This window comes from Neofelis nebulosa, chromosome 15 (genome assembly GCF_028018385.1).
Source record: "Neofelis nebulosa isolate mNeoNeb1 chromosome 15, mNeoNeb1.pri, whole genome shotgun sequence".
NCBI lineage: Eukaryota > Metazoa > Chordata > Mammalia > Carnivora > Felidae > Neofelis > Neofelis nebulosa.
In genome coordinates this window covers 72689060-72711888 of record NC_080796.1, presented here as the reverse complement: position 1 = coordinate 72711888, position 22829 = coordinate 72689060, and the positions used below count along the sequence as shown (strand labels likewise).

Below are 22829 nucleotides of genomic sequence, written 5' to 3'. Positions count from 1 at the left end.
ATGTAAATAAAATATTAATTTTTATAATCTGTTTCAATTCATGTGTTCTTGATCAATTCTGCATTTTCCTTCCAAAATGCTGCATGCGCCACATGAGCCCAAGGCAGCCCCAGAATGGCTCACTAACAACACAGGGACGAAACCTGCCCACAACAGGCAAGGACAGCTATTGCAGATGACTGACCGAAGGACAAAGTAGATCATCCACCACAGCAGGGCACACGCACACACACGAGAGAGACACCCCTGAAGTACCAGGTCCTGGTGAACAGGGACACCACGCTGCGGGTCACAACAGGAACTTTTCTTCATAAGGCCACTCCTTTCAGGAGCAGGAGACATAGTTAACTTTCCTATCACACAGAGACAGACCCAGGGACTTGGAGAAAATGAGGGGACAGAGGAATATGTCCCCAAATGAAAGAACAGTACAACATAACAGCAAGAGCGGTAAGTGAAAAGGAGAGAAATGATATGCCTGATAGAGATTTGATTTATTTTTTTCTCCAAATTTTTATTTAAATTGTAGTTAGTTAACATATGGCATCACATTGGTTTCAGTAGTAGAATTTAGTGATGCATCCTTATACACAATACCCAGTGCTCATCACAAGTGCCCTCCTTAATACTCATCACCCAATTAGCCCATCCCCCCATCCACCGCCCTCCACCATCCCTCAGTTTGTTCTCTCGTTAAGAGGCTCTTACCGTTTGCCTCCTTCTCTCTCTCCTTTGTTTCCCTCCCATAAGTTATTGTGTTTTGTTTCCTACATTCCACATATGAGTGAAATCAGATGGTATTTGTCTTTCTCTGCCTGACTTATTCGCTTAGCATAATACGCCCTAGCTCCACCCATGTTACACACACACCACGTCTTCTTTATCCATTCATCAGTCAATGGATATTTGGGCTCTTTCCTCAGTTTGGCTACTGTTGAAAATGCTGCTATAAATATCGGGGTGCATGTACCCCTTTGAATCTGTATTTTTGTATCCTTTGGGTAAATACCTAGTTGCACAATTGCTGGATCATAGCGTAGTTCTAAAAATATGCATGGTCTCAATACTTTGTACTTGTTGAAGGCTGATTTGTGACAGCATGTGATCTATTCTGGAAAGGTACTCTGTACCCTTGAAAAGAATGTGTGTTCTGCTGCTGTAGGATGGAATATTCTGAATACATTTGTTAAGTCCATCTGGTCCAGTGTGTCGTTCAAAGCCATTGTTTCCTTGTTGAATTTTTGCTTAGATGATCTGTCCATTGTTGTAAGTGGGGTGTTACTGTCTCCTATTATTATATTATTATCAGTGAGTTTCTTTATGTTTGTCATTAATTGACTTATACATTTGGGTCTTCCAAGTTGGAGGCATAAATATTTAAATTAGATCTTCTTGATGGATAGACCCTCTTATATATGATATAATGCTCTTTCTCATCTCTTGTTACAGTCTTTGGTTTAAAATCTAGTTTGTCTGGTATAAGTATGGCTACTCAGGCTTTCGTTTGACATTCATTTATATGATAGATGATTCTCCATTCCCTCACTTTCAATCTGTGTGGGGAATAAGTTTAAGAGTTCTCTGAGCTTGCACTAATGGGTTAACCAGGCTTAGGCAGAAAGCTGCCACAGGGCAAAAGCACCCTAGTGTAGAACAAAGCATGGAAAGGAAAGCCCCTCCACAGGACAAAAGTGACCGAGAGCAGGTAGAGGCAGAAAACCACCGCAGCAGGGCAAAAACAGTTAGCAACCAGAACCAGTTAGCAAGAAAAATGCCTTGTTAAACCTGAGGTAGCATGCTCTATATGTCTTCGCCCTTAGAAAAGTTAAGATAAGTAGACGCAGTGTCTGGTGCCTGTGGTAAATGGCTATGTGCTTGGTGCTGGGACTTTGATTTGTATTGACCCTAACCCCTAACACTGCATAGCTTTGAGACCCCCTTTCTCTCACACATGAGTTAATGATCAGTGTTTTATTGTCTCTTTCTGCACGTCCATGATGTATGTAAGTCTTCTGATCCTACTAACTATGGAGCAAGGACCCTTACTTGGGGCTCTTTTCTCCTCCTGGACATTAGCCTCTCTCATATTCAAATCTGTATCCGCTCTCCTGCTGGACAAGAGAGAACTCCAGACCCAAAGTCTGTGACAAATCTGCAGGTGTCTTTAGGTCTTAAATGAGTCTCTTATAGACAGCATATAAATAGGTCTTGTTTTGTATCCATTCTGATAACCTATGTCTTTTGATTGGAACATTATTCTATTTACATTCATAGTAATTATTGATAGGTATGAATTTAGTGCCATTGTGTTATCTATGAAGTTGGTGTTTCTGATGATGTTCTCTGTTCCTTTCTAGTCTTTGTTGCTTGCTCTTTCACCCCACTCTAAGTGTTTCCTTTAATATTTCTAGCAGGGCTGGTTTAGTGATCATGAATCTTTGAGTCTTTGTTTGTCTGGGAAACTCTTTATGTCTCCTTCTATTCTGAACCACAGCCTTGCTAGATAAAGTATTCTTGGCTGCGTATTTTTCTGATTCAGCACGTTGAATATATCCTGCCACTCTCTTCTGGCCCACCACATTTGTGTGTACAGATCTGCTACAAACCTACTCTCTTTTCCTTATAGGTTAAGGAGTTTTTTTTTCTCTTGCTTCTTTTAGGATTCTTTTATTATCTGTGTATTCTGTAAGTTTGACTATGTCTTGGTGATGACCAGGTTTGTTGAATTTAATGGGAATTCCCTGTACTTCTTGAATTTTAATGTCTATTTCCTCCACTAGATTAGGGAATTTTTCAGCTATAATTTGGTCAAATAAACCTTGTGCTCATTTTTTTTCTCATCTTCTGGGACTCTTATGATATGAATGTTATTATGCTTTAAGGAGTTCCTGAGATCTCTAAGTATACATTTGTGATATTATACCTTTATTTCCCACTTTCTTTCAGCTTCATTATTTCCCATAATTTTATCTTCTATTTTGCTTATTTCTTCCTCTGCATCATCTATCCTCATTGTCACTGCATCCATTTAGCTTCACATCTCAGTTATAGCATTTAAAAATTTTCTCCTAAATAGATTTTAGTTCTTTTATCTCTGCAGTAAGGGACTCTCTGGTGTCATCTATAATTTCTCAAGCCCAGGCAGAATTTTTATGATTATTGTTTTAAATTCTTGTTCCAACGACTTACTTGTATCTGTATTGATTTAATACTCAGCTGTAACTTCTTCCTGTTCTTTCTTTTGGGGTGAATTCCTCCATCTTGTCATTTAGTCGGGGTCACTGGTTTTTTTTGTTAATGAAGAATATAGTATTTCTGCTTCTGTGAGTAATGGCTGTATTAAGAAAAATTCCAAAAATAAAATATGAAAGGAAATGAGACTCTACATGTGTTTTGGTCTGTTTGCTAAATAAGCCAGATCCAAATAATAATAATGATGATAATAATTAATAATAATAAACAGGGAAGCTGGATTCTATGGGTGTCTGGTTTTTAAAAGAATGGTTTTTAAAAGATAAACATGGATGCAAAAATTCTCAACAAGATACTAGCAAATTGAATTCAACCGCATGTAAAAAGAATTATTCACCATGATCAAGTGGGATTCATTCCTGGGCTACAGGGCTGGTTCAATATTTGCAAATCAATATTTGCAAATTAATACATCACATTAATAAAAGAAGGGATAAGAACCATATGATCCTGTCAATAGATGTAGAAAAACATTTGACAAAACACATCTTTCTTAATAAAAACCTTTAAGAAAGTTGGGATATAAGGAACATACTTAAATATCTTAAAAAATACTTAAAAAATACTTTAAAAAGCCATATATGAAAAGCCCACAGCTAATATCATCCTCAATGGGGAAGAACAGAGCTTTCTCCCGGAGATCAGGAACAAGACAAGGATGCCCACTCTCACCACTGTTGTTTAACCTAGTGTTGGAAGTCCTAGCTAGCATCAGCAGTCAGACACAAAATGAAATAAAAGGCATCAGAATTGGCAAAGAAGTCAAACTTTCACTCTTTGCAAATGACATGATACTGTACATGGAAAACCTGAAAGACTCCACAAAAATACTCCTAGAACCTGATACATGAATTCAGCAAAGTCACAGCGTACAAAATCAATGTACAGAAATTGGCTGCATTTTTATACACCAATAATGAGCAACAGAAAGAGAAATAAACTGATCCCATTTACAACAATTGCACCAACAGCCATAAAATACCTATGAATAAACCTAACCAAAGATGTAAAAGATCTGTATGCTGAAAACTATAGAAAGCTTATGAAGGAAATTGAAGAAGACACAAAGAAATGCACCAAAGACATGAATAGACACTTTTCCAAAGAACGCATCCAGATGGCCAACAGGCACATGAAATGATGCTCAACGTCACTCTTCATCAGGGAAATACAAATCAAATTCTCACTGAGATATCACCTCACACTGGTCAGAGTGGCTAAAATGAACAAGTCAGGAGACTATAGATGCTGGAGAGGATGTGGAGAAACAGGAACCCTCTTGCACTGTTGGTGGGAATGCAAACTGGTGCAGCCGCTCTGGAAAACAGTGTGGAGGTTCCTCAAAAAAATGAAAATAAGAACTACTCTATGACCCAGCAATAGGAATTTATCCTGCTAGGAATTTACCCAAGGGATATAGGAGTGCTGATGCATAGGGGCACTCGTATCCCAATGTTTATAGCAGCACTTTCAACAATAACCAAGTTATGGAAAGAGCCTAAATGTCCACCCATTGACGAATGGATAAAGAGATGTGGTTTATATATACAATGGAATACTACTTGGCAATGAGAAAGAATGAAATCCTGCCATTTGTAGCAACGTGGATAAACTGGAAGGTATTATGCTGAGTGAAATAAGTCAGGCAGAGAAGGACATATATCATATGTTTTCATTCATATGTGGAACTGGAGAAACTTAACAGAAGACCATGGGAGAGGAAAGGGGAAAAAATAGTTACAAACAGAGAGGGAGGGAGGCAAACTACAAGAGACTCTTAAATACAGAGAACAAACTGAGGGTGGATGGGTGGATGGGGGGGTGGGGGAGAGGGGAAAGTGGGTGATGGGCATTGAGGAGGGCACTTGTTGGGATGAGCCCTGGCCGGATGGAGTGTGTTCCCACAGCAAGCGCGACTTAGCATCTGGGAGGTCATAAGCTAACAGCTCTGCTCGGAAAGTGGGAAGGCTGGAGGACAAAGGGAGGGAGAGATGCTGAGCCCCTGGATGACAGAGCTCAGTTTGGTGGGGAACAAAGGCGCTCACCAGCGCCATCTCCCCCGCCCATCCCCCAGCCAAAATCCCAAAGGGAACCAGTTCCTGCCAGGGAACTTTCTCGCTCCGCGCAAACACCCAACTCTGTGCCTCTGCGGAGCCAAACCTCCGGCAGCGGGTCTGACTTCCTCCCGCTGCCACAGGGCCCCTCCTCAAGTGGATCACCTAAGGAGAAGCGAGCTAAGCCTGCCCCTCCTGCCCCCGTGCACCTTGCCGACCCACCCCAGCTAATACGCCAGATCCCCAGCACCACAAGCCTGGCAGTGTGCAAGTAGCCCAGACGGGCCACGCCACCTCACAGTGAATCCCGCCCCTAGGAGAGGGGAAGAGAAGGCACAAGCCAGTCTGACTGTGGCCCCAGCGGTGGGCTGGGGGCAGACATCGGGTCTGACTGCGGCTCCGCCCACCCACTCCAGTTATACACCACAGCACAGGGGAAGTGCCCTGCAGGTCCACACCACTCCAGGGACTATCCAAAATGACCAAACGGAAGAATTCCCCTCAGAAGAATCTCCAGGGAATAACAACAGCTAATGAACTGATTAAAAAGGATTTAAATAATATAACAGAAAGCGAATTTAGAATAATAGTCATAAAATTAATTGCTGGGCTTGGGATGAGCCCTGGGTGTCATATGTAAGCCAATTTGACAATGAATTATATTCATAAAAAAATAAAAGAAGGCTTATTCAAAAATAAGAGAAATAAATAAATAAATAAATAAAAAGGAAGCTAGATTCCATTTCCTCTAGAGCAGATGCTTCGCAGCACTCTATGATCAGCAGACTTGGTATGTGAGAGGCTTCTGGGAACAGGTCATCTGTGCTGGTTCTCAGGCGAACTTACCCTAGTGGAGAATGCACCTGCTCCATACAGGAGGGTGGAGCTTGGTGTAAGAGGCTCCAGCCTCTACTGGGTGGCACTTTTTTGCTTATTGAGGTTAAACAGTGCAGAAGGGGGGTGAATGGCAACACTCTCATCTCTAGAGTGAGAAGTTGGTGCCTGCCACTCTTTGGGAAGCCTTCACAAAAGTGCAAATAATCACCACTCTTGTGTCCCTCGCTTCTTCCGGATGCCTGCCTTCATGCTGCCTGTGTCAGAGCTGTCTGTCCACCAGGCAGCACACTTTTCTTTTTTAAATAAATGTTCATTTATTTTTGATAGGCAGAGAGAAAGGCAGTGGAGAGGGTCAGTGAGAGGGGTCACAGAGGATCTGAAGCAGGCACCATGCTGACAGTAGAGAGCCTGATGCCGGGCTTGAACACAGCAACCATGAGATCATGACCAGAGCTGAAGTCAGATGCTTAACCAACTGAGCCACCAAGGTGTCCCATCCCGTGTTTTATATAAGACACACAGCTGAGTTTTAAAACTCCAATGTTTAGAGATTGTGGACTTGTGGTAATCTTGTGGAAGAGAGTCTGTTGTGCTTTTGCTGTTTGACAGTTTGTCCCAGAGATCAGTTGCATGACTGTGCAGCATTTCAGGATTTATGGTAAAGCTCAGCCAAAATCTGGCACCAAGGTTTGCTACCCTTAGGTGGGGTCTGTGCCCCTATGCCAGTAAATAGGGCAGCACATTGGTGCCCACCAGGTTTTTCTCCCCAGAGATACTGTGCCACTTCTCTTAAAGGCACTCCAAGCAGGGGAGCTGTTTATAACCAAGGGGATACTCAGACTATGCTGACCATTTCTGGTTTCTTTGCCTTCTTTTCTCACTGGGGCACCACCAAACCCACCAGGCAGGACACTGGAGATGGTGTGGACCTCCAAAACTTTAGACTCTACACTCCACTCTTATCAAAATTCGTGATGGTCAACCCCTCTTCTTTTTCCAGTCGATGGTTTTGGGGAAGGGTTCTTACTGTGAAATTCCCTACGGGCACCTTCAACTTTCTCTCTCTCTGTCCTTCACACTCTCTCTCAGCTCTCTCCTCTCTCCATGATTAAGGCTCCCTCCCTTTGCAACACCCACAGTTCTTTTGTCCCCAGATCAACTCTTTGCAGTTTTTACCTTTCATGATGTGGCCACTTTTCTACCTCCACTTCTGCAATTTTGCTCTCTCAGTCCCCAGATCAATTCCTTGTGTATTAAAAAGTGATTTGATATTCATCTAGCTGTGTTCAAGGAACGAGGCAAGCTCAAAGTCCCCCCACCATTTTTACATCTTAACTCCTCCCTGATAGACAATTTAAAGTAATTGTCATATACTCACTTGACTTGAGATAATAGAGGAGGACTTCAATGAGACACTCAACAAAGAGAGAGAAAACATAAAAAAAGAACCAATCAGAGAAGAAAAGCTCAATACATGAAATTAAAAATACATGGATGGAATGAAGGGTAGACTATAGGAAGCAGAGGAATGAGTCAGCAACCTGGAGGACAGGGTAATGAAAAGCATTCAAGCTTAACAGAAGAGAGGAAAAAAGAAAACGAAACATACTTATGGAACTCAGAGATACCATTAAGCATAATAACATCGGAATTATTGAAATCATAGAAGGAGATGAGAGAGAAAAAGAGGCAAAACTTTTATTTGAAGAAATAATAGCAGAAAACTTCCCAAATCTGGTGAAGAAAACAGAAATCAAGAATCAGAAGGCTGAGAGAGCCTCCACAAAATCAACACAAGGAGGTCCACATCAAGACATGTAGTAATGAAAATGACAAAGCATCATGATAAAAGAGAATTTTAAAACCAGCAAGTGAAAAGAAGACAGTTGCATACAAGGGAAACCCATAAGCTATCAGCTGATTTTTCAGCAGAAACTTTGCAGGCCAGAAGGGAGTGCCATGATTTCTTCAAAGTGCTGAAAGAACAAGAACTATAAATGAGAATATTCTACCCAGCAAGGCTATCATTCAGGATAGAAATAGAGATGAAGAGTTTTTCAGGCAAACAAAAGTTAAAGGAATTAATGACCACAAAACCATCAGTACAAGAAATATTAAAGGGGACCGTGAGTAGAAAAGAGAGGAAAGACCAAAGGTGAAGTAAGCACAGAAGCAGTAAAAATAAGGATATCCATAAAAATCAGGGGATTCACAAAATAAAAACACATAAAGTATGACACCATATACCTAAAACGTGGGTCACTTTACAATAAGTTAATATTCACTGCTATATACAGATGATATTATGTAGAAACCGAATGAAAACCACAAATCAAAAATTAGGAATAGACTCAAAAAATAAAGGGAAGGCAATCTGAGGATATCACTAAAGAACCCATCTGATCATGAAGAAAAGAGCAAAAAGGGTAAAGAAACAGAGAATACCAAAACAGCCATAAAACAAGTAATAAAATGGCAAGAAATACATACCTATCAGTAAATATATTCAATGTAAGTGGATTACATGCTCTAATCAAAAGACAGTGTGATGACATAGATAAAAAGGCAAGTCCTATCTCTATGCTGCTTTCAAAAGACTCATTTCAGACGTAAAGACACATGCAGATTCAAAGTGAAGGGATGGAGAAGAATTTATCTAGCAAATGGATGCGAAATGAAAGCCAGGGTAGCAATACTTGTATCACACAGAATAGTCTTTAAAATAAAAACTGCACCAAGTGACGAAGAGAGACACTATAGACCACTAAAGGGAACAATCCAACAAGAAATATAACAATTGTAAATATTTCTGCACCCTACATGGAGGCACCCAAATACATAAAGCAGCTAGTAACAAAAATAAAGGAAGTAATCCATAGCAATACAATACTAGTAGGAGACTTTAACACCCCACTGACAATGATGGACAGACCATCCAAGCAGAAATTCAACAAAGAAGCAATGGCTTTGAATGACACCTTGGATCTGATAGATCTAAATGATATATTCAGAACATTCCATCCAAAAACAACAGAATACACAATGCTTCAAGTACACATGAAATTCTCCAGAATAAATCACATATTACACAACAAAAGAAGTCTCAATAAATTAGAAAAGATCAAAGTCATACTAAGCATGTTTTTCTGACAGAAAAGAATACGAAACTACACATGAACCTCAAGAAAAAAAATCTGGAAAGAGCATAAAATACATGGAGGTTAAATAACAGGCTACTGAAGAATGAATGGGTCAAACAAGAAATCACAGAGGAAATTTAAAAAATACATGGAGACAAAGGAAAATGAAAACACAATGGCCCAAGATTTGGGGATACAGCAAAGGCAGTTTTAAGAGGAAAGTTCATAACAATACAGATCACTCTAAAGAAGCAAGATAAATATCAAATGAACAACCTAATCCTACAACTAAAGGAGATAGAAAAAGAAGAACAAATAAAACTAAAAATCAGTAGAAGGAAAAATAAAGATTAGAACAGGAATACACGATATAGAATAAAAAAAAAAAAAAAACAGGGGCGCCTGGGTGGCGCAGTCGGTTAAGCGTCCGACTTCAGCCAGGTCACGATCTCGCGGTCCGTGAGTTCGAGCCCCGCGTCGGGCTCTGGGCTGATGGCTCGGAGCCTGGAGCCTGTTTCCGATTCTGTGTTTCCCTCTCTCTCTGCCCCTCCCCCGTTCATGCTCTGTCTCTCTCTGTCCCAAAATAAATAAAAAACGTTGGAAAAAAAAAAATTAAAAAAAAAAAACAACTCAACAGAAGAACAGGTCAACGAAGCCGGGAGTTGGTTCTTTAAAATATTGAAAGTTGATAAATATTTAGCCAGATACGTTAAAAAAAAAAAAAGAGCAAGCAATAGAGCAAAGTCAAATACACAAGATCAGAAATGAAGACGGGAAACAATAAGTGACACCACTGAAATACAAGGGATTTTAAGAGAATTTTATGAAAAATTATAGGCCTCCAACTGGACAACCTACAAGTAATGGATAGATTCCTAGAAACACACAATCCCCCCAAATGAAGTGGGAATAAATAGAAAATTTGAGCAGACCGGTTACCAGCAATGAAATTGAATCAGTAGAGAGAAAATTCTAAACAAACAAAAGTCCAGGAACAGCAGTTTCACAGGAAAATTCTACCAAAAATTTAAAGAAGAAATAATATCTATTCTTCTCAACTATTCCACAAAATAGGAGAGGAAGGAAAGCTTCCAAATTCATTCCATGAGGCCAGCATTGTCCTGATACCAAAAGCAGTTAAAGACACTACAAAAAGAGAGAACTACAGGCCAACACTTCTGATGAACAAAGATCCAAAATCCATCACAAAATATTAGCAAACCAAATCCAACAATATATTAAAAATTCATTCCTCATGATCACGTGAAATTTATTCTTGCCGTACAAGTGTCATTCGGTATTCACTAACGAATCAACACGATATATGACACCATGAGAAAGTATAAAAACTGTATGACCATTTCAATAAATGCAGAAAAATCATCTGACGCAGTACAACATCTATTGATGATAAAATCCTTCAACAACATAGATGTAGATGTAACATAACTCAACATAATAACGATCGTATGTAACAGACCCACAGCTAACATCATACTTAATGGTGAAAAATTGAGAGCATTTCCCCTAAAGTCAGGAAGAAGATAAGGATGTCCACTAACCACTGTCACCACTTTCATTCAACATAATAGTGGAAGTGTCAGCCACAGCAATCATACAAGAGAAAGACTAAAAGGCATCCAAATGGGCCAAGAAGAAAAATATTCACGATTTGCAGATGACACAATACTATATATAGAAACCCTAAAGACGCCTCCCCCAAAACAACAAGAACCAATACATGAATTCAGTAAGGTCACAGGATACAAAATCAGTATGGAGAAGTCCTTTGCATTTCTATACAAAGATAATGAAGCAGCAGAAAGAGAAATTAAGCAAACCATCCCATTTACAGTTGCACCAAAAATAATAACATCTAGAAATACACTTAGCTAAAGAGGTGAAAGACCTGTACTCTGAAAACTATAACACATTGATGAAACAATTGAAGGTAACACAAAGAAAGGGAAAGATATTCCAGGCTCATGGAATGCAAAAACAAATATTGGGAACATGGATATATTACCCAAAGTGATCTACAGATTTAGTTCAATGAGTCTCAAAATACCAATAGCATTTTTCACAAAACTAAAACAAGCAATCATAAAATTTTATGCCACCACCAAAGACTCTGTATGGCCAAAGCAATCATGAGAGAAAAAGGAAAAAAAAAAAAACAAAACAAAGCCGGAGGTATCCCAATTCCAGATATCAAGTTATCCTACAAAGCTGTAACCGAAACAGTATGGTATTGGGACAAAAGTAGACACAGAGACCAATGGAAGAGACTAGAGAGCCCAGAAATAAACCAACAATCTTATGGTCAATTAATCTTTGACAAAGAAAGCAAGAATATGCAATGGGAAAAAGAAAGTCTCTTCAACAAATGGTGTTGGGAAAATGGGACAGCTACATGTAAAAGACAGAAACTAGACAACTTTCTTACACCATACACAAAAAAGAACTCAAAGTGGATTGGACTTGAATGTAAGACCTGAAATCATACACATCCTAGGAGATCCCAGGCAGTAATGTCTCTGACATCGGACACAGAAACTTATTTCTAGATATGTCTCTGGAAACAAGGGAAACAAAAGGAAAAAGAAGCTATTGACACTACATCAAGATAAAAAGCTTCTACACAGCAAAGGAAACAACCAACAAAACTAAAAGGCAGCCTATGGAATGGGAGTAGATATTAACAAATAACATCTGATAAAGGATTAGTATCCATATTATATAAAGAACTTGTACAACTTAACAGCAAAAGGACAACTAATCAAAAGACATGAATATAAATTTCTCTGAAAAAGGCATTCAGATGGCTAACAGATACTGGAAAGATGCTCCACATCACTGATCATCAGGGAAATGCAAATCAAAACCACAATGAGCTGTCACCTCATGCCAGTTAGAGTGGCTAAATCCAAACACACAAGAAACAAGTGTTGGAGAAGATGTGGAGAAAAAGGAGGTCCTGAACACTGTTGGTGGGAATGCTAATGGTGCTGCCACTGTGGAAAACAGCATGGGGGTTCCTCAAAAACTTAAAAACAGAATTACCATATGATCCATTAATTCTACTGCTGGGTATTTATGAAAACAGCATTTTGGAAAGATACATGCACCCACATGATTATTGCAGCATTATTTACAATAACCAAGATGTGGTAGCTGCCCAAGTGTCCACGGATAGATGAATGGACAAATAAGATGTCTGTTCATGCAATGGGATATGACTAGCCATAAAAAGGACTGAAATCTTGCCATGCAACCACATGGATGGATCGAGAGAGTATGATGGTCACTGAAATTAGTCAGAGAAAGACATAATACCATTTGATTTCACTCATAGGTGGAATTTAAGAAACAAAGCAAATGAGCAAACAAATAAGAGACACAAACAACCGCACCCCCTCCCCCCCCCCCCCAGACTCTTAGCTATAGGAGGGAACTCACTGCCGGCTACCAGAGGGGAGGTGGGTAGGCAATGGGTGGAGTAGGTGAAGGGGATTAGAATTACCCATATATTGATAAGCACTGGGTAATGTATAGAAGTGCTGAATCACTATATTGTACACTTAATATAACACTGTATGTTAACTATACTGGAAATTAAAAAAAAAAACAAACAACCAAAGGAACACTAACTCAGCACACCAAAATGAATAGTTCATGGTTTATGTGTTTTTCTTCCCAAAGAGACTAAAAGCTCCTTGAATAAAGTGATTGCATGATGAACACTGTATTTTCTTACCTTATTTTTTTAAATTTAATGTTTATTTATTTTTGAGAGAGAGACAGAGTAAGCGAGAGAGATCTTTGAGAGAGACAAAGCATGAGGAGGGGAGGGCCAGAGAGACAGAGTGAGACACAGAATCTGAAGCAGGTTTCAGGCTCTGAACTGTCACACAGAGCCTGATGCAGGGCTTGAATCCACAAACTGTAAGATCATGACCTGAGCCAAAGTCAGATGCTCAACCAAGTAAGCCCACAGGCACCCCATGAACACTATAGTTTCATGAATGTAGCAAGGTGCTTGGATCCAGGAAGCTGTTAAGTGACTGTTTGGTGAGTGAATATACATTAATGCAAGTCTGACTGAGGGGGTATTCTTCAGATGTTTCAATGTCCTATGGTCTCTCTGATGGCAACTGATTCTCCCCTAAAATAATGGTGAACTGGTGGTTGTTGATACTGTCATACAGGCAATCATGGCGAAATTTGGAAAAGCAAATAGAGTAAGTGTTAAAAGAAACCCATGGACTCAAAATGGTGCCTTGAGCAGGCCAACTCCCCAAAACTTGTTAACCTAACCTAAGTGCAGTCCAACCTCCCCCAGAAATGCAAGTCTTCCCCCGTCAGTGAGGAATTCTCTGTTCATCACAGTGAGGTCCTCTCTCACGTGGATCCTCTCCATCCCCCAAGAGGTGAGGTCATTTTCATGATTAGACCCCTACCTTCCCAATTAGGGGAAGGTGACCTTCAAATTCATCTGGTTGATTTTGTTTTTTAGCACAAGCAGTGAGAAGTAGAGATGTGAATGAGCTAGCATGGGGTGAGACATGAAGGATGTCCATGGGGAGTGTCCCAAGGGCATGAGGGACAGGGTGACAGCAGACTCCAGGGTGGGTGCTGGGGAACTGCGTGTTTTCATGGGTTACTGTCTGGATGAGGAGAAAAGGCGCGAGAGGTAGGGTCCCTTTTCCATGCCACCCAAGACTTGGTGCCCAGCACCTGAGTTAGGACCTCGGGAAACAGAATGGAGGCTGGTGACAGGGAGAAGCTGGAAGCGGGAGAGGAGGGTCAGACCCGGAGGGGAAGTGAGAGTCTGAGCAGGTGCCCAGGGTTGAGGGTGGAGTCCATCTGCATTGTCGTGGAGACTCAGGCCAGGCGTGTGTGTTGAGAAGGAAGTCAGAAGAGAGGGGCTGCGTGTGGGGAGGTTTGTGAGAACAGACGCCAAAGACCCACTTTCGGAGAGAAAGAAAGCACATCTGCACATATGATGCTGTTGTTGCAACTGGTGTTGCTCACGGTTCTTGTCCCAGGTGGTGACACTGACGATGGTGAGGACTCTGGGCACGCCCTGTGGGAGCACAAGCATGCACGCTTACATATGCATACCTGTGTGTGCTCATGTGAGTCATGTGTGTTTGCGTGCGTGCACATGTGTGTCTGCATGGGTGCACGAGTTTGTGATGTGTGTACCTGTGCTTGTGTGTCTGCATGCAAGTGTTAGCAGGTATGAGCATGTGCATATAGGTGCCTGTTTGCATGTCTCTGTGTGTGTCCGTACGGCTCTTTGTATACGTGTCTATGTTTGTGCATACACATGCAACTCTGAGTGTGTGTGTGTACATATGTGCATTTATCTGTGTGTGCGTGTGCGTGTGTGCACTTGTGGTGTGGGTTCCCAAGCACATTCCTGGGGAGTGAGGGATGTCAGCCTTGTTTGTTCCTGAACATCCCTGATCCCATTTCTGAAGGATGGGGATGAAGCTTGGGGCTCCGGGGCAGCACATGTCTCCTGAGAGAAGTACGGCTCCCTGTCCTCTAGATTTTCGGGCCCCTCCCTGGCAACTTTCTTTGGCATTCTCTCTCCTTCCCAATGTTATCTGTTCTTCTGGCACAGACTTCCAAGAGCCAATCTCTTTTCGAACCATCCTGACAACATCCTTTTGCAACCGTTCCTGGACACAGAATCAGGGCTCAGCTTGGCTGGATGAACTGCAGACTCGTGGCTGGGCCAGCAAGACGGGTGCTTTCATTTCTCTGTGGCCGTGGTCCAGGGGCAACTTCAGCAATGAGGAGCTCATGGAACAAGAAAAGTCATTTCACACATTCTCCACGAGATTTCCTCTGATATTTCAGGAGCATGCCAGTCAATGGCAGCTTGAATGTGAGCTCGGGTCCCTCAGGACAGGTGGGATGGAGGTGGCCTGTGTGTGTCACCATGAATTCCTTCTTCCTCCAGGAAAGAGCCTCCCCTGGCTGCTGAACCTCTCGACTCCCCATCATAAAACAGAATCACACCCCTGTGTTCGGGAGGCAGAAGCCAGACCCCGAACTTGAAAAGCTTCACGCCTTCTGCTATTTCCCCTCCTCTCCTTGACACCAGGCTGTGTTCTCCTGTCTCTCACCAGAGTCTCCCATGACCACCCCATTCCCTGGCCTCCAGCCAGAGACTCTCGTCTTCCTCACTCTGTGACTGATCCTTGAAATGTGCTTTTCTCCCCATTCAGTCCCATCAGAGACATTTGTCTGTCTACGTGTTCCCTCTGCCCACTGCCTTCCCCTCACCCTTGACGATTTTATCACAGCTCCCCTGTGGAGCCCTTCCTTGTTCTCTGCCCACATCCTTCCTGTTTCTCCTCCAGCATGTGCTCCTTTCTCAGTAATTTACCTTTCTTCTGCCTCCAGCGACCACCACTTCCCCTCTGTCTGAGTCTCCACTCAAACCAAACTTTGTTCCATTCTGTCCAAAGCCCTCAACTTCTCCTCTGCTTCCTCTGTCCTTTGCTTCCACTCATCTCCTTTCATCTCTTTCCCTCTCCATTTCCTGTAACTCACATTCTCTCTTCCCAGATCCCTTTCAGGTACAGCTGGCAGGAGGCTGCGATTCTCACTTTGGAGGAGCATCAACAGGCTTCATGCAGATTGCATATAAAGGGTCAGATCTCGTGAGCTTCCAGAACACGTCATGGTGGCCATCTCCAAAGGGAGGAAGGAGAGCTCAGCAGGTCTCCAAAATATTCAATCAGTACCATGTGGTCAACTTATGAATACAAGCAAATATTAATGACATCTGCCCCCGTTTCCTCTTGGGTAGGCAGACCTTCAGCGACAAGGTCAGTCCTGCTCCCTCTCTCCAAGCATTATCATAAATTTGCACCATATTCTCAAATTTGGTGGAGTAGGGGCCAAGAGAGTCAGGGGATGATGGTGACAGGTTCCTAGAGGTGGAAAGATGTGTATTTCTTTTTTTTTTTTTTTTTACATTTTTTATTTATTTTTGGGACAGAGAGAGACAGAGCATGAACGGGGGAGGGGCAGAGAGAGAGGGAGACACAGAATCGGAAACAGGCTCCAGGCTCCGAGCCATCAGCCCAGAGCCTGACGCGGGGCTCGAACTCACGGACCGCGAGATCGTGACCTGGCTGAAGTCGGACGCTTAACCGACTGCGCCACCCAGGCGCCCCAAGATGTGTATTTCTAATGTGATGTGAAGACGTACCCTGTCAGTCTGAGAATGCCTGTCCTGTCTCTGCAGTGAGGCCAGAGGCCTGGCTGTCCACTGGCTCCAGTCCAGGGCCTGGCCATCTGCTCCTTGTGTGCCACGTCTCTGGCTTCTACCCAAAGCCAGTGTGGGTGACGTGGATGCGGGGTGACCAGGAGCAACAGGGCACCTGGCGAGGTGACCTCTTGCCCCATGCTGACGGGACATGGTATCTTCAGACGTCCTTGGACGTGGAAGCCAGAGAGGCAGCTGGCCTGTCTTGCCGAGTGAGACACAGCAGTCTAGGAGGCCAGGACATGGTCCTCTACTGGGGTGAGAAAGGGTAGGGGTCCAGCTGGGAAAGGGGGTGGGTGGTCCTGAAGCAGAGCAGGAGAGTGAGATGAAACATTTGGGATTCTCGGGACTGCAGATCATAAAGGACATAAAATTAATAACGCAAGAAATGGAGAGCTGAAGGTGAGGATCCTACAGACGTGGGAGGAAGCAGAGTGTTTGGTGAAGTGTCCACCTCTGAGCAGGGATGGGAAATGAGAAGGAGGAAGGGTGGTTGGTGAGGCAGAGGGTGACAGGAGCAAAAAGGACCAGGTAGGTGCAGGTCAACCCGGGGTGGATGGGAATTGACACCGTCTGCACCAAACCCACAGAGCAGCACCACCCGGTGGGCTTGGTCTTCCTGGTGGTGATCGTGCCCCTGGTGCTTCTGGCAGGTCTTGTGTTCTGGCTCTGGAAGCGTCGGTAAGTCTGGAACCACCTTCCTGCTCTTTCCCATGCGTCCCCTTACCTTCCTCTCTGTCCTCAGCCCTCTTCCTCCCCGTGCCCCTCTCCCTGCTGTCCCCACCTACACCCGCTGCAGAGCAATTTCCAATTTGATCTTCCCAGGAAAACACACTGGAGACATCGGTTCACTGGCCTCCCTTTAGAGCAAGATCCCGGCAGCCCAGGAGTCAGGACATACTTAAACCCAGCTCAGTGGTGATGGATTTGCAAGTCTCTGTGTGCAACTTTTGTCTTTTCTCTCTGCTCGATGATGGGTTGTCAAGATGAGTTAAGTGTAATTTAGCAGGATTTCTTGTTCTGACCTGATGCTGGGGCTTAAATCTCTAATTTATCTCAGAGTAAAATGAAGTCTGAGTACCTCCATGGGTCACAGGCATCTGTGTCACTTCCTCCAGGGAGCCTTCCCTGATCCACAAGAGGAAGCGGTCTCTGCCTGGTGTGAATTTCCATCACTCTAACCTGCACTGTGGGTAATCTGCGCCTCACTTCCCATCCTTTTTGCCCCACATTTACATCCTTTTTCCCTTCCAATTCCTAGGTCTCTTGAGTGCAAAGCCCGTGTCTTTTTAATATTTGCATCCTTGACAAGGAGTCTCACCTGCATGGAATATGTCCTCAATAAAAGTCTGTGTTGAATTGATGCCAATTTCATAGTTTTTTCTTCTTTCGCCTCCTGTCGTGTTTGTAGTACAACAAACGCACGACGTAGTAAGACTACGTGTTTGTAGTTGAGACGTTTGATGTTCTTCTTGTTAAAAGTCTTTTCACTTTGTCTGGAGACTTGATACTTTTATGGTTCCTTGGTAACATCCCCGAGCCTCTGAGGAGAATACAATTTTGTCTGTGGATATTTCTATTATTTAAACACAGACACCTGTTGGAGTGGACCTGTTGTGGATGAAAGGAGGAGGGCAGATGCAGGTCCTGGCTGTTTGAGTGGCTCAGGAACAGCAGCAGAGCCATCACCTTGGGGCTTGTTGGCAATATAGGGGCTTGGCCTCAGCTGAGGTTCACTGCATCACAATTTCCATTTTAGCAAAACCAGCAGGGGATTCACAGGTGCATAAATAATGTGGTGCCTGAGAGGTAGCAGTGTGAGTGCGTCCCTGGAGGGAAACGAGTGGGTCCCGAAAGCCAGTAAGAGTGTTGTGCTCAGGAATGAACGGGAGTCTGGCAGGGAGAGGGCATACAGAGCATCCTCACATTCGTGGCTGCTGTGTCACAGTCCCTGAGGACATGGAGTCAGCCACATGAGCCGTTGCTCCTGGGGGAAATACAGGGTTCCGATCTTTGAAACCTCTGCTCACAACACTTGCCCACTGATACACACATAGCCTTGTTTCATGTGTCTTTTTGTTTTAAGACAGTATATCTATATCTATATCTATATCTATATCTATATCTATATCTATATCTATATCTATATCTATATCTATATCTATATACACGTTTTTTCCCCAAATAGTATTGTATGCTCTATTTCCCTATAGTGAAATACCAGCTCAGAAGTGTGTGACATTTCCAGGCCTGGTTACTGTCATCGCCAGTGTCTTCATCTTTCAACCTCACAACTATGCTGCCCACGATGCTTTTAGAAACAAACAAACTAGAAATCATCATCTTCTGAATCCTTGTATTTAGCTCTTTACCCCCTTTTTTGTGGCATCATCATAGCATTCTAGATGTTACTCTAGCGCTTTCTGAGTCAGCTCCACATAGACATCAGGAATTTCCTTTTCCTTTTCCTGGATTTACCGCATTGTTGATCATTACCACTGAACTCAAAGGCACAGGAGTCTGCATTGCGAGCCTGAGCAGGACGTACCTGCACAGGAGTTTTGTCAGTGAGGCTCATCTCACCTTCTTGTGCTTAGGAACACCAGTCAGCCCTGCAACTCTGGGCTTCAGGGCCTTTTGAAACACCGAAGTCACTAGGAAAGTGCATGTAAATGCAGAAAATGTGGCACCAAATAGACTATGAAAAGGACACGTGTTTACAGTGTGGGAATTACCATGGAAATGCAGAGCAGCAACTTGTTCAGCCTCACAGGACACATGCGATGGGTGACACATATCAGAGCACTCACCCTGCCATTCATTATGAGTAGCAGTGAGCTGGTGGGTCTGGGGGTTACAAATCAATGTCACTAGGTGTGTCCATTAGCACAGACAGCCTCCGTAGATATTGAAGATGGATCTTTGTGAGTGATTGTTTCAATGGCAGTGCTAGTGCAGATGTCCATGGTTGGACTTCAGTTACTCTAGTGTTTTAACTACCTGCACAAATCATTCTCAAGTCCCGATCATGCAGAAGGGACATTTTGAGTGGAAAGTAGCCGGGGAAGAAAAGATCATCACTGTATTTGGAGCTTAAAAGTTTTGCTTTCCTATTTGATTATGGTTTTCATTGTTGTTTCTATCTGCTTCCCTAGTGTAGCAGCTTATTTCGATTCAACTTGAGAAAATGCACAAGTTCTAATTTGTTAAGGGCTTAAAGAAAGGGCTCAGGGCAGGAGAACATCCAGAGGGACCAAGTGCAGGCTCTCACTGCTGCTCATGTGGACCTTCTGGAAAATTAAGTTGAGATGGAAGAGGTGGCAAAGATGAAAAATACAGGATGGGGGCAAATCACAGGACTTCTCTCTTCTCATTTGAATTAGACTAGTTACTTCTTCTCTTTGTTCTTGTCCACTTTGTTACCCTCACATGGCCACCATGTGGTTTTTTGTTGGTTGACACTATCCTCATTCACAGCCCTGGCTACGATCTCCTCGAGTCAATTAGGAGAAAGCACCCTTGCCAATGTGACAGGTTGAAGGATGGACAGGAAACATTGAGTTCAGCTAAATCATCAGAGAGATGCCAGTTGTCTTCATTCAGAGTGATGGTTCAGAGCCAGGCACTCGCTCTAGGTGACCAAGTCACTAGAAGACAGATTCTTACAGTTGATCAGGGGAAAGAGATCCTCTTTTTTTTGTCTTGGACAGTAACATCTGGGAATCAAGCTTGAAACAATTAAAATCTATTTGCAACACCAGAGAGGCAAGGATGAGGAAGAAACCTGTATGCAAAAGACAGAGAAATTTTATACATGAAAATTTCCCAGAGAGTACATCCAGAGTGTTCTCACTATGGGGAAGATAAAAGAAAAGAAGAGAAAAAGAAAGAGGATGGTTAGGGAAGAGGAACTAAGATCTTAGGGTGTTACATATGCACCCGACTTCTAATGGATCCCCAGCATCTAAGACAGGGCTTGCAGGTGATAGGAGCTCAATGAGTATTTCTGAATGATTGAATAATTTGGTCCAGGCATAGAATTATTCCTAAAAATTATGGAGATATCAACATAAATTTTTGTAAGCTTAAGAAAGCATTAGTTGTAATCATACTTGATGAAATGAGAATCTTACACAATTTTCTTTAGAATAAGCCATATATGCTAATAATCATGAAGTTCACACAAAAGATCCTAGTGCAAATCTCCCATTACTTGTAATAAGAAACTATGAGAATTTGTAACACACGGAGTTAATAGAGTGTTCTGGAATGGTGTTCCCAGATTCTCTTCTTAGTATTCCTGCTAGAATGTTCCGTGGTTGTCTTATCATGAACTGGCCTCTGCTAGACATGCTGAACTACTTTATGGTGTCCTAGAGTGTTTACAGGCTCTTCAATATTTCTTGGTGCTTTATATCATCTGGATAATGTGTTTGGGCTATGTGTCTTGTTATTTCTTCGTTGACCAGTAAATGGATATAATCTCAGGCTAATGTAAGGAGGAAAATAGTTGTGGGGAAAGTTTTCATTTTAACATAGAGAGAAAAAAACTCATTCCAAGACTCAAGATTTTGAAAAGCTGCATGATCAAAATCACTTGTTGAAGGCATTATCACCAGGGAGCATAAAGAAAGCTGACAGGCAGCAATCAGCAAACCCCCCCCCCCCTACAGGTGGGATATGTGTGACATTCCTCAGGCACCCCTGGCTGCCCAAGAACAAAGGAAAGGGGGAAAACAAATGGTTAACTGATAAGATCACAGTCCTGTAGGACATGAGTCTCCATCAGTTTACAAATATCTTAGTGAGTTGCAAGAAAAATGCAGTCTTATCAATAGCCTCATCTCCAGAAACCTATAGACTCAGTTTCTTGGAGCCCCAACATCACCCTTCATAGTGATAAGTAACAAAGGCAAGAAGGAAATGCCAGGTGAAATTAGATTTCCTTTATGACCTGCAGCCTATTGACAAATACTTGGGGCAGGCAGAGTAAAACATTTCTCCAGGAACTGCCTACTGTCTTAATGCTAATTCTTTGCTAGAAGGAAAACAACCTAAGCTTGCCAATAGCTAGGCCTCCAGTATCCTGTGAGTTGTTCTTTAGCATATGACAATCTCATTGGAAACATCCCCTCCACTTTATCTCCCCCAGCTCCCAAATATATAACCAGTCTCTCCACAGGGTCTGGGGCAGCTTTTCCTGCCCATGAGTCCTGTCCCCCTACTTTAATGAAATCACCTTTTTGCACCAAAGACGTCTTCAAGAATTCTTTGTTGGCTGTTGGCTCTGAACCCCACAAACACCTCACCATCGCCCCAAAGCCTCATCACATTACAGAGCTGAGGATCAGGGCAGCTTGCTAATGCAAAATCTAGGGAAATACAGATGCCTCCAAGGAAATATGGCATGCAAACCCTTGCTTACATAGGACAAATACTATAGTCTCTACAAACCAGAAAGATTACTTCAGCTATAAGTGTTAACAAATGACTGAAGGCTAGCATGAGTCCCAGAAATTTGCTGTATCCCTAGGCTTTTCCCATCGACCTGGCCAGGGGCTCCCGACAGACTGGCATCCAGGATGCCAGATTTTTCTGGTGGTACAAGCCTGAGGTCTGACAGCAGCTCCCTCCTGAGAGGGGCAGGAAGGCCACCATCCCCCACACAGAAAGGAGTCTTCATTGGGTGTGGGAAGGGCAGAGAGCCCCACTACCTCAGGGCACAGTGAGCCACTCTGCAGCTGAGGGGAGGGGCAGTGGGGGAAGGGACAGGAACACACCTTGTCCCAGACTAAGAGGTTCCATCTGCTGAGGCGAAGGCCCAGTCTCCAAACTGAAACACGAAGCACCTGGCTGAGGAGGGGACTGGACCAGAGCAGAGGTAGTGACCTCCTCTCTGTCCCAAGCAGACCAGCCAGCAGGGAACCAAGGGCAGCTCCTGCTGGTGGGGGAAGAAGACAATGAACATACGTGCCCTTGAGCCACATCCTGTTAGAAAAAGAAAATCGTAGACCCAAAATGATGTCATCAGCTGAGTTCCCTCCCTGGGGCTTCATACCCCATCTAACTAATTTCAGTGACCCCAGAAATGTAGCCTAAATGAGTCAGGCAGGAAATTTTTCTTTCCATCAGTACCACTAAATCTGTCACCTGGCACCTCTCCAACCCCCTAAGGAAGACAAGGTCATGCGCAGGATAAGACTCCTTGCTCTTCCCACAAGAAAACAGGCCTGAATCCTGGAACAACCCTTCTCC

At 43.0% G+C, this 22829-nt stretch overlaps 2 protein-coding genes across 2 annotated transcripts in view; both read left to right on the top strand.

Moving 5' to 3' along the window:
* Window positions 1-22829, top strand: part of LOC131496392 (T-cell surface glycoprotein CD1a-like) — a 131586-nt gene that overhangs the window by 6505 nt on the left and 102252 nt on the right. The window lies entirely within an intron of this gene.
* Window positions 13859-17943, top strand: LOC131496396 (T-cell surface glycoprotein CD1a-like). The gene is given in 6 exon segments (XM_058701923.1): window positions 13859-14349; window positions 14916-15182; window positions 15869-16135; window positions 16554-16832; window positions 17165-17255; window positions 17400-17943. Coding segments are annotated over 6 exon segments (1065 nt in total). The 5' UTR covers window positions 13859-14285; the 3' UTR covers window positions 17497-17943.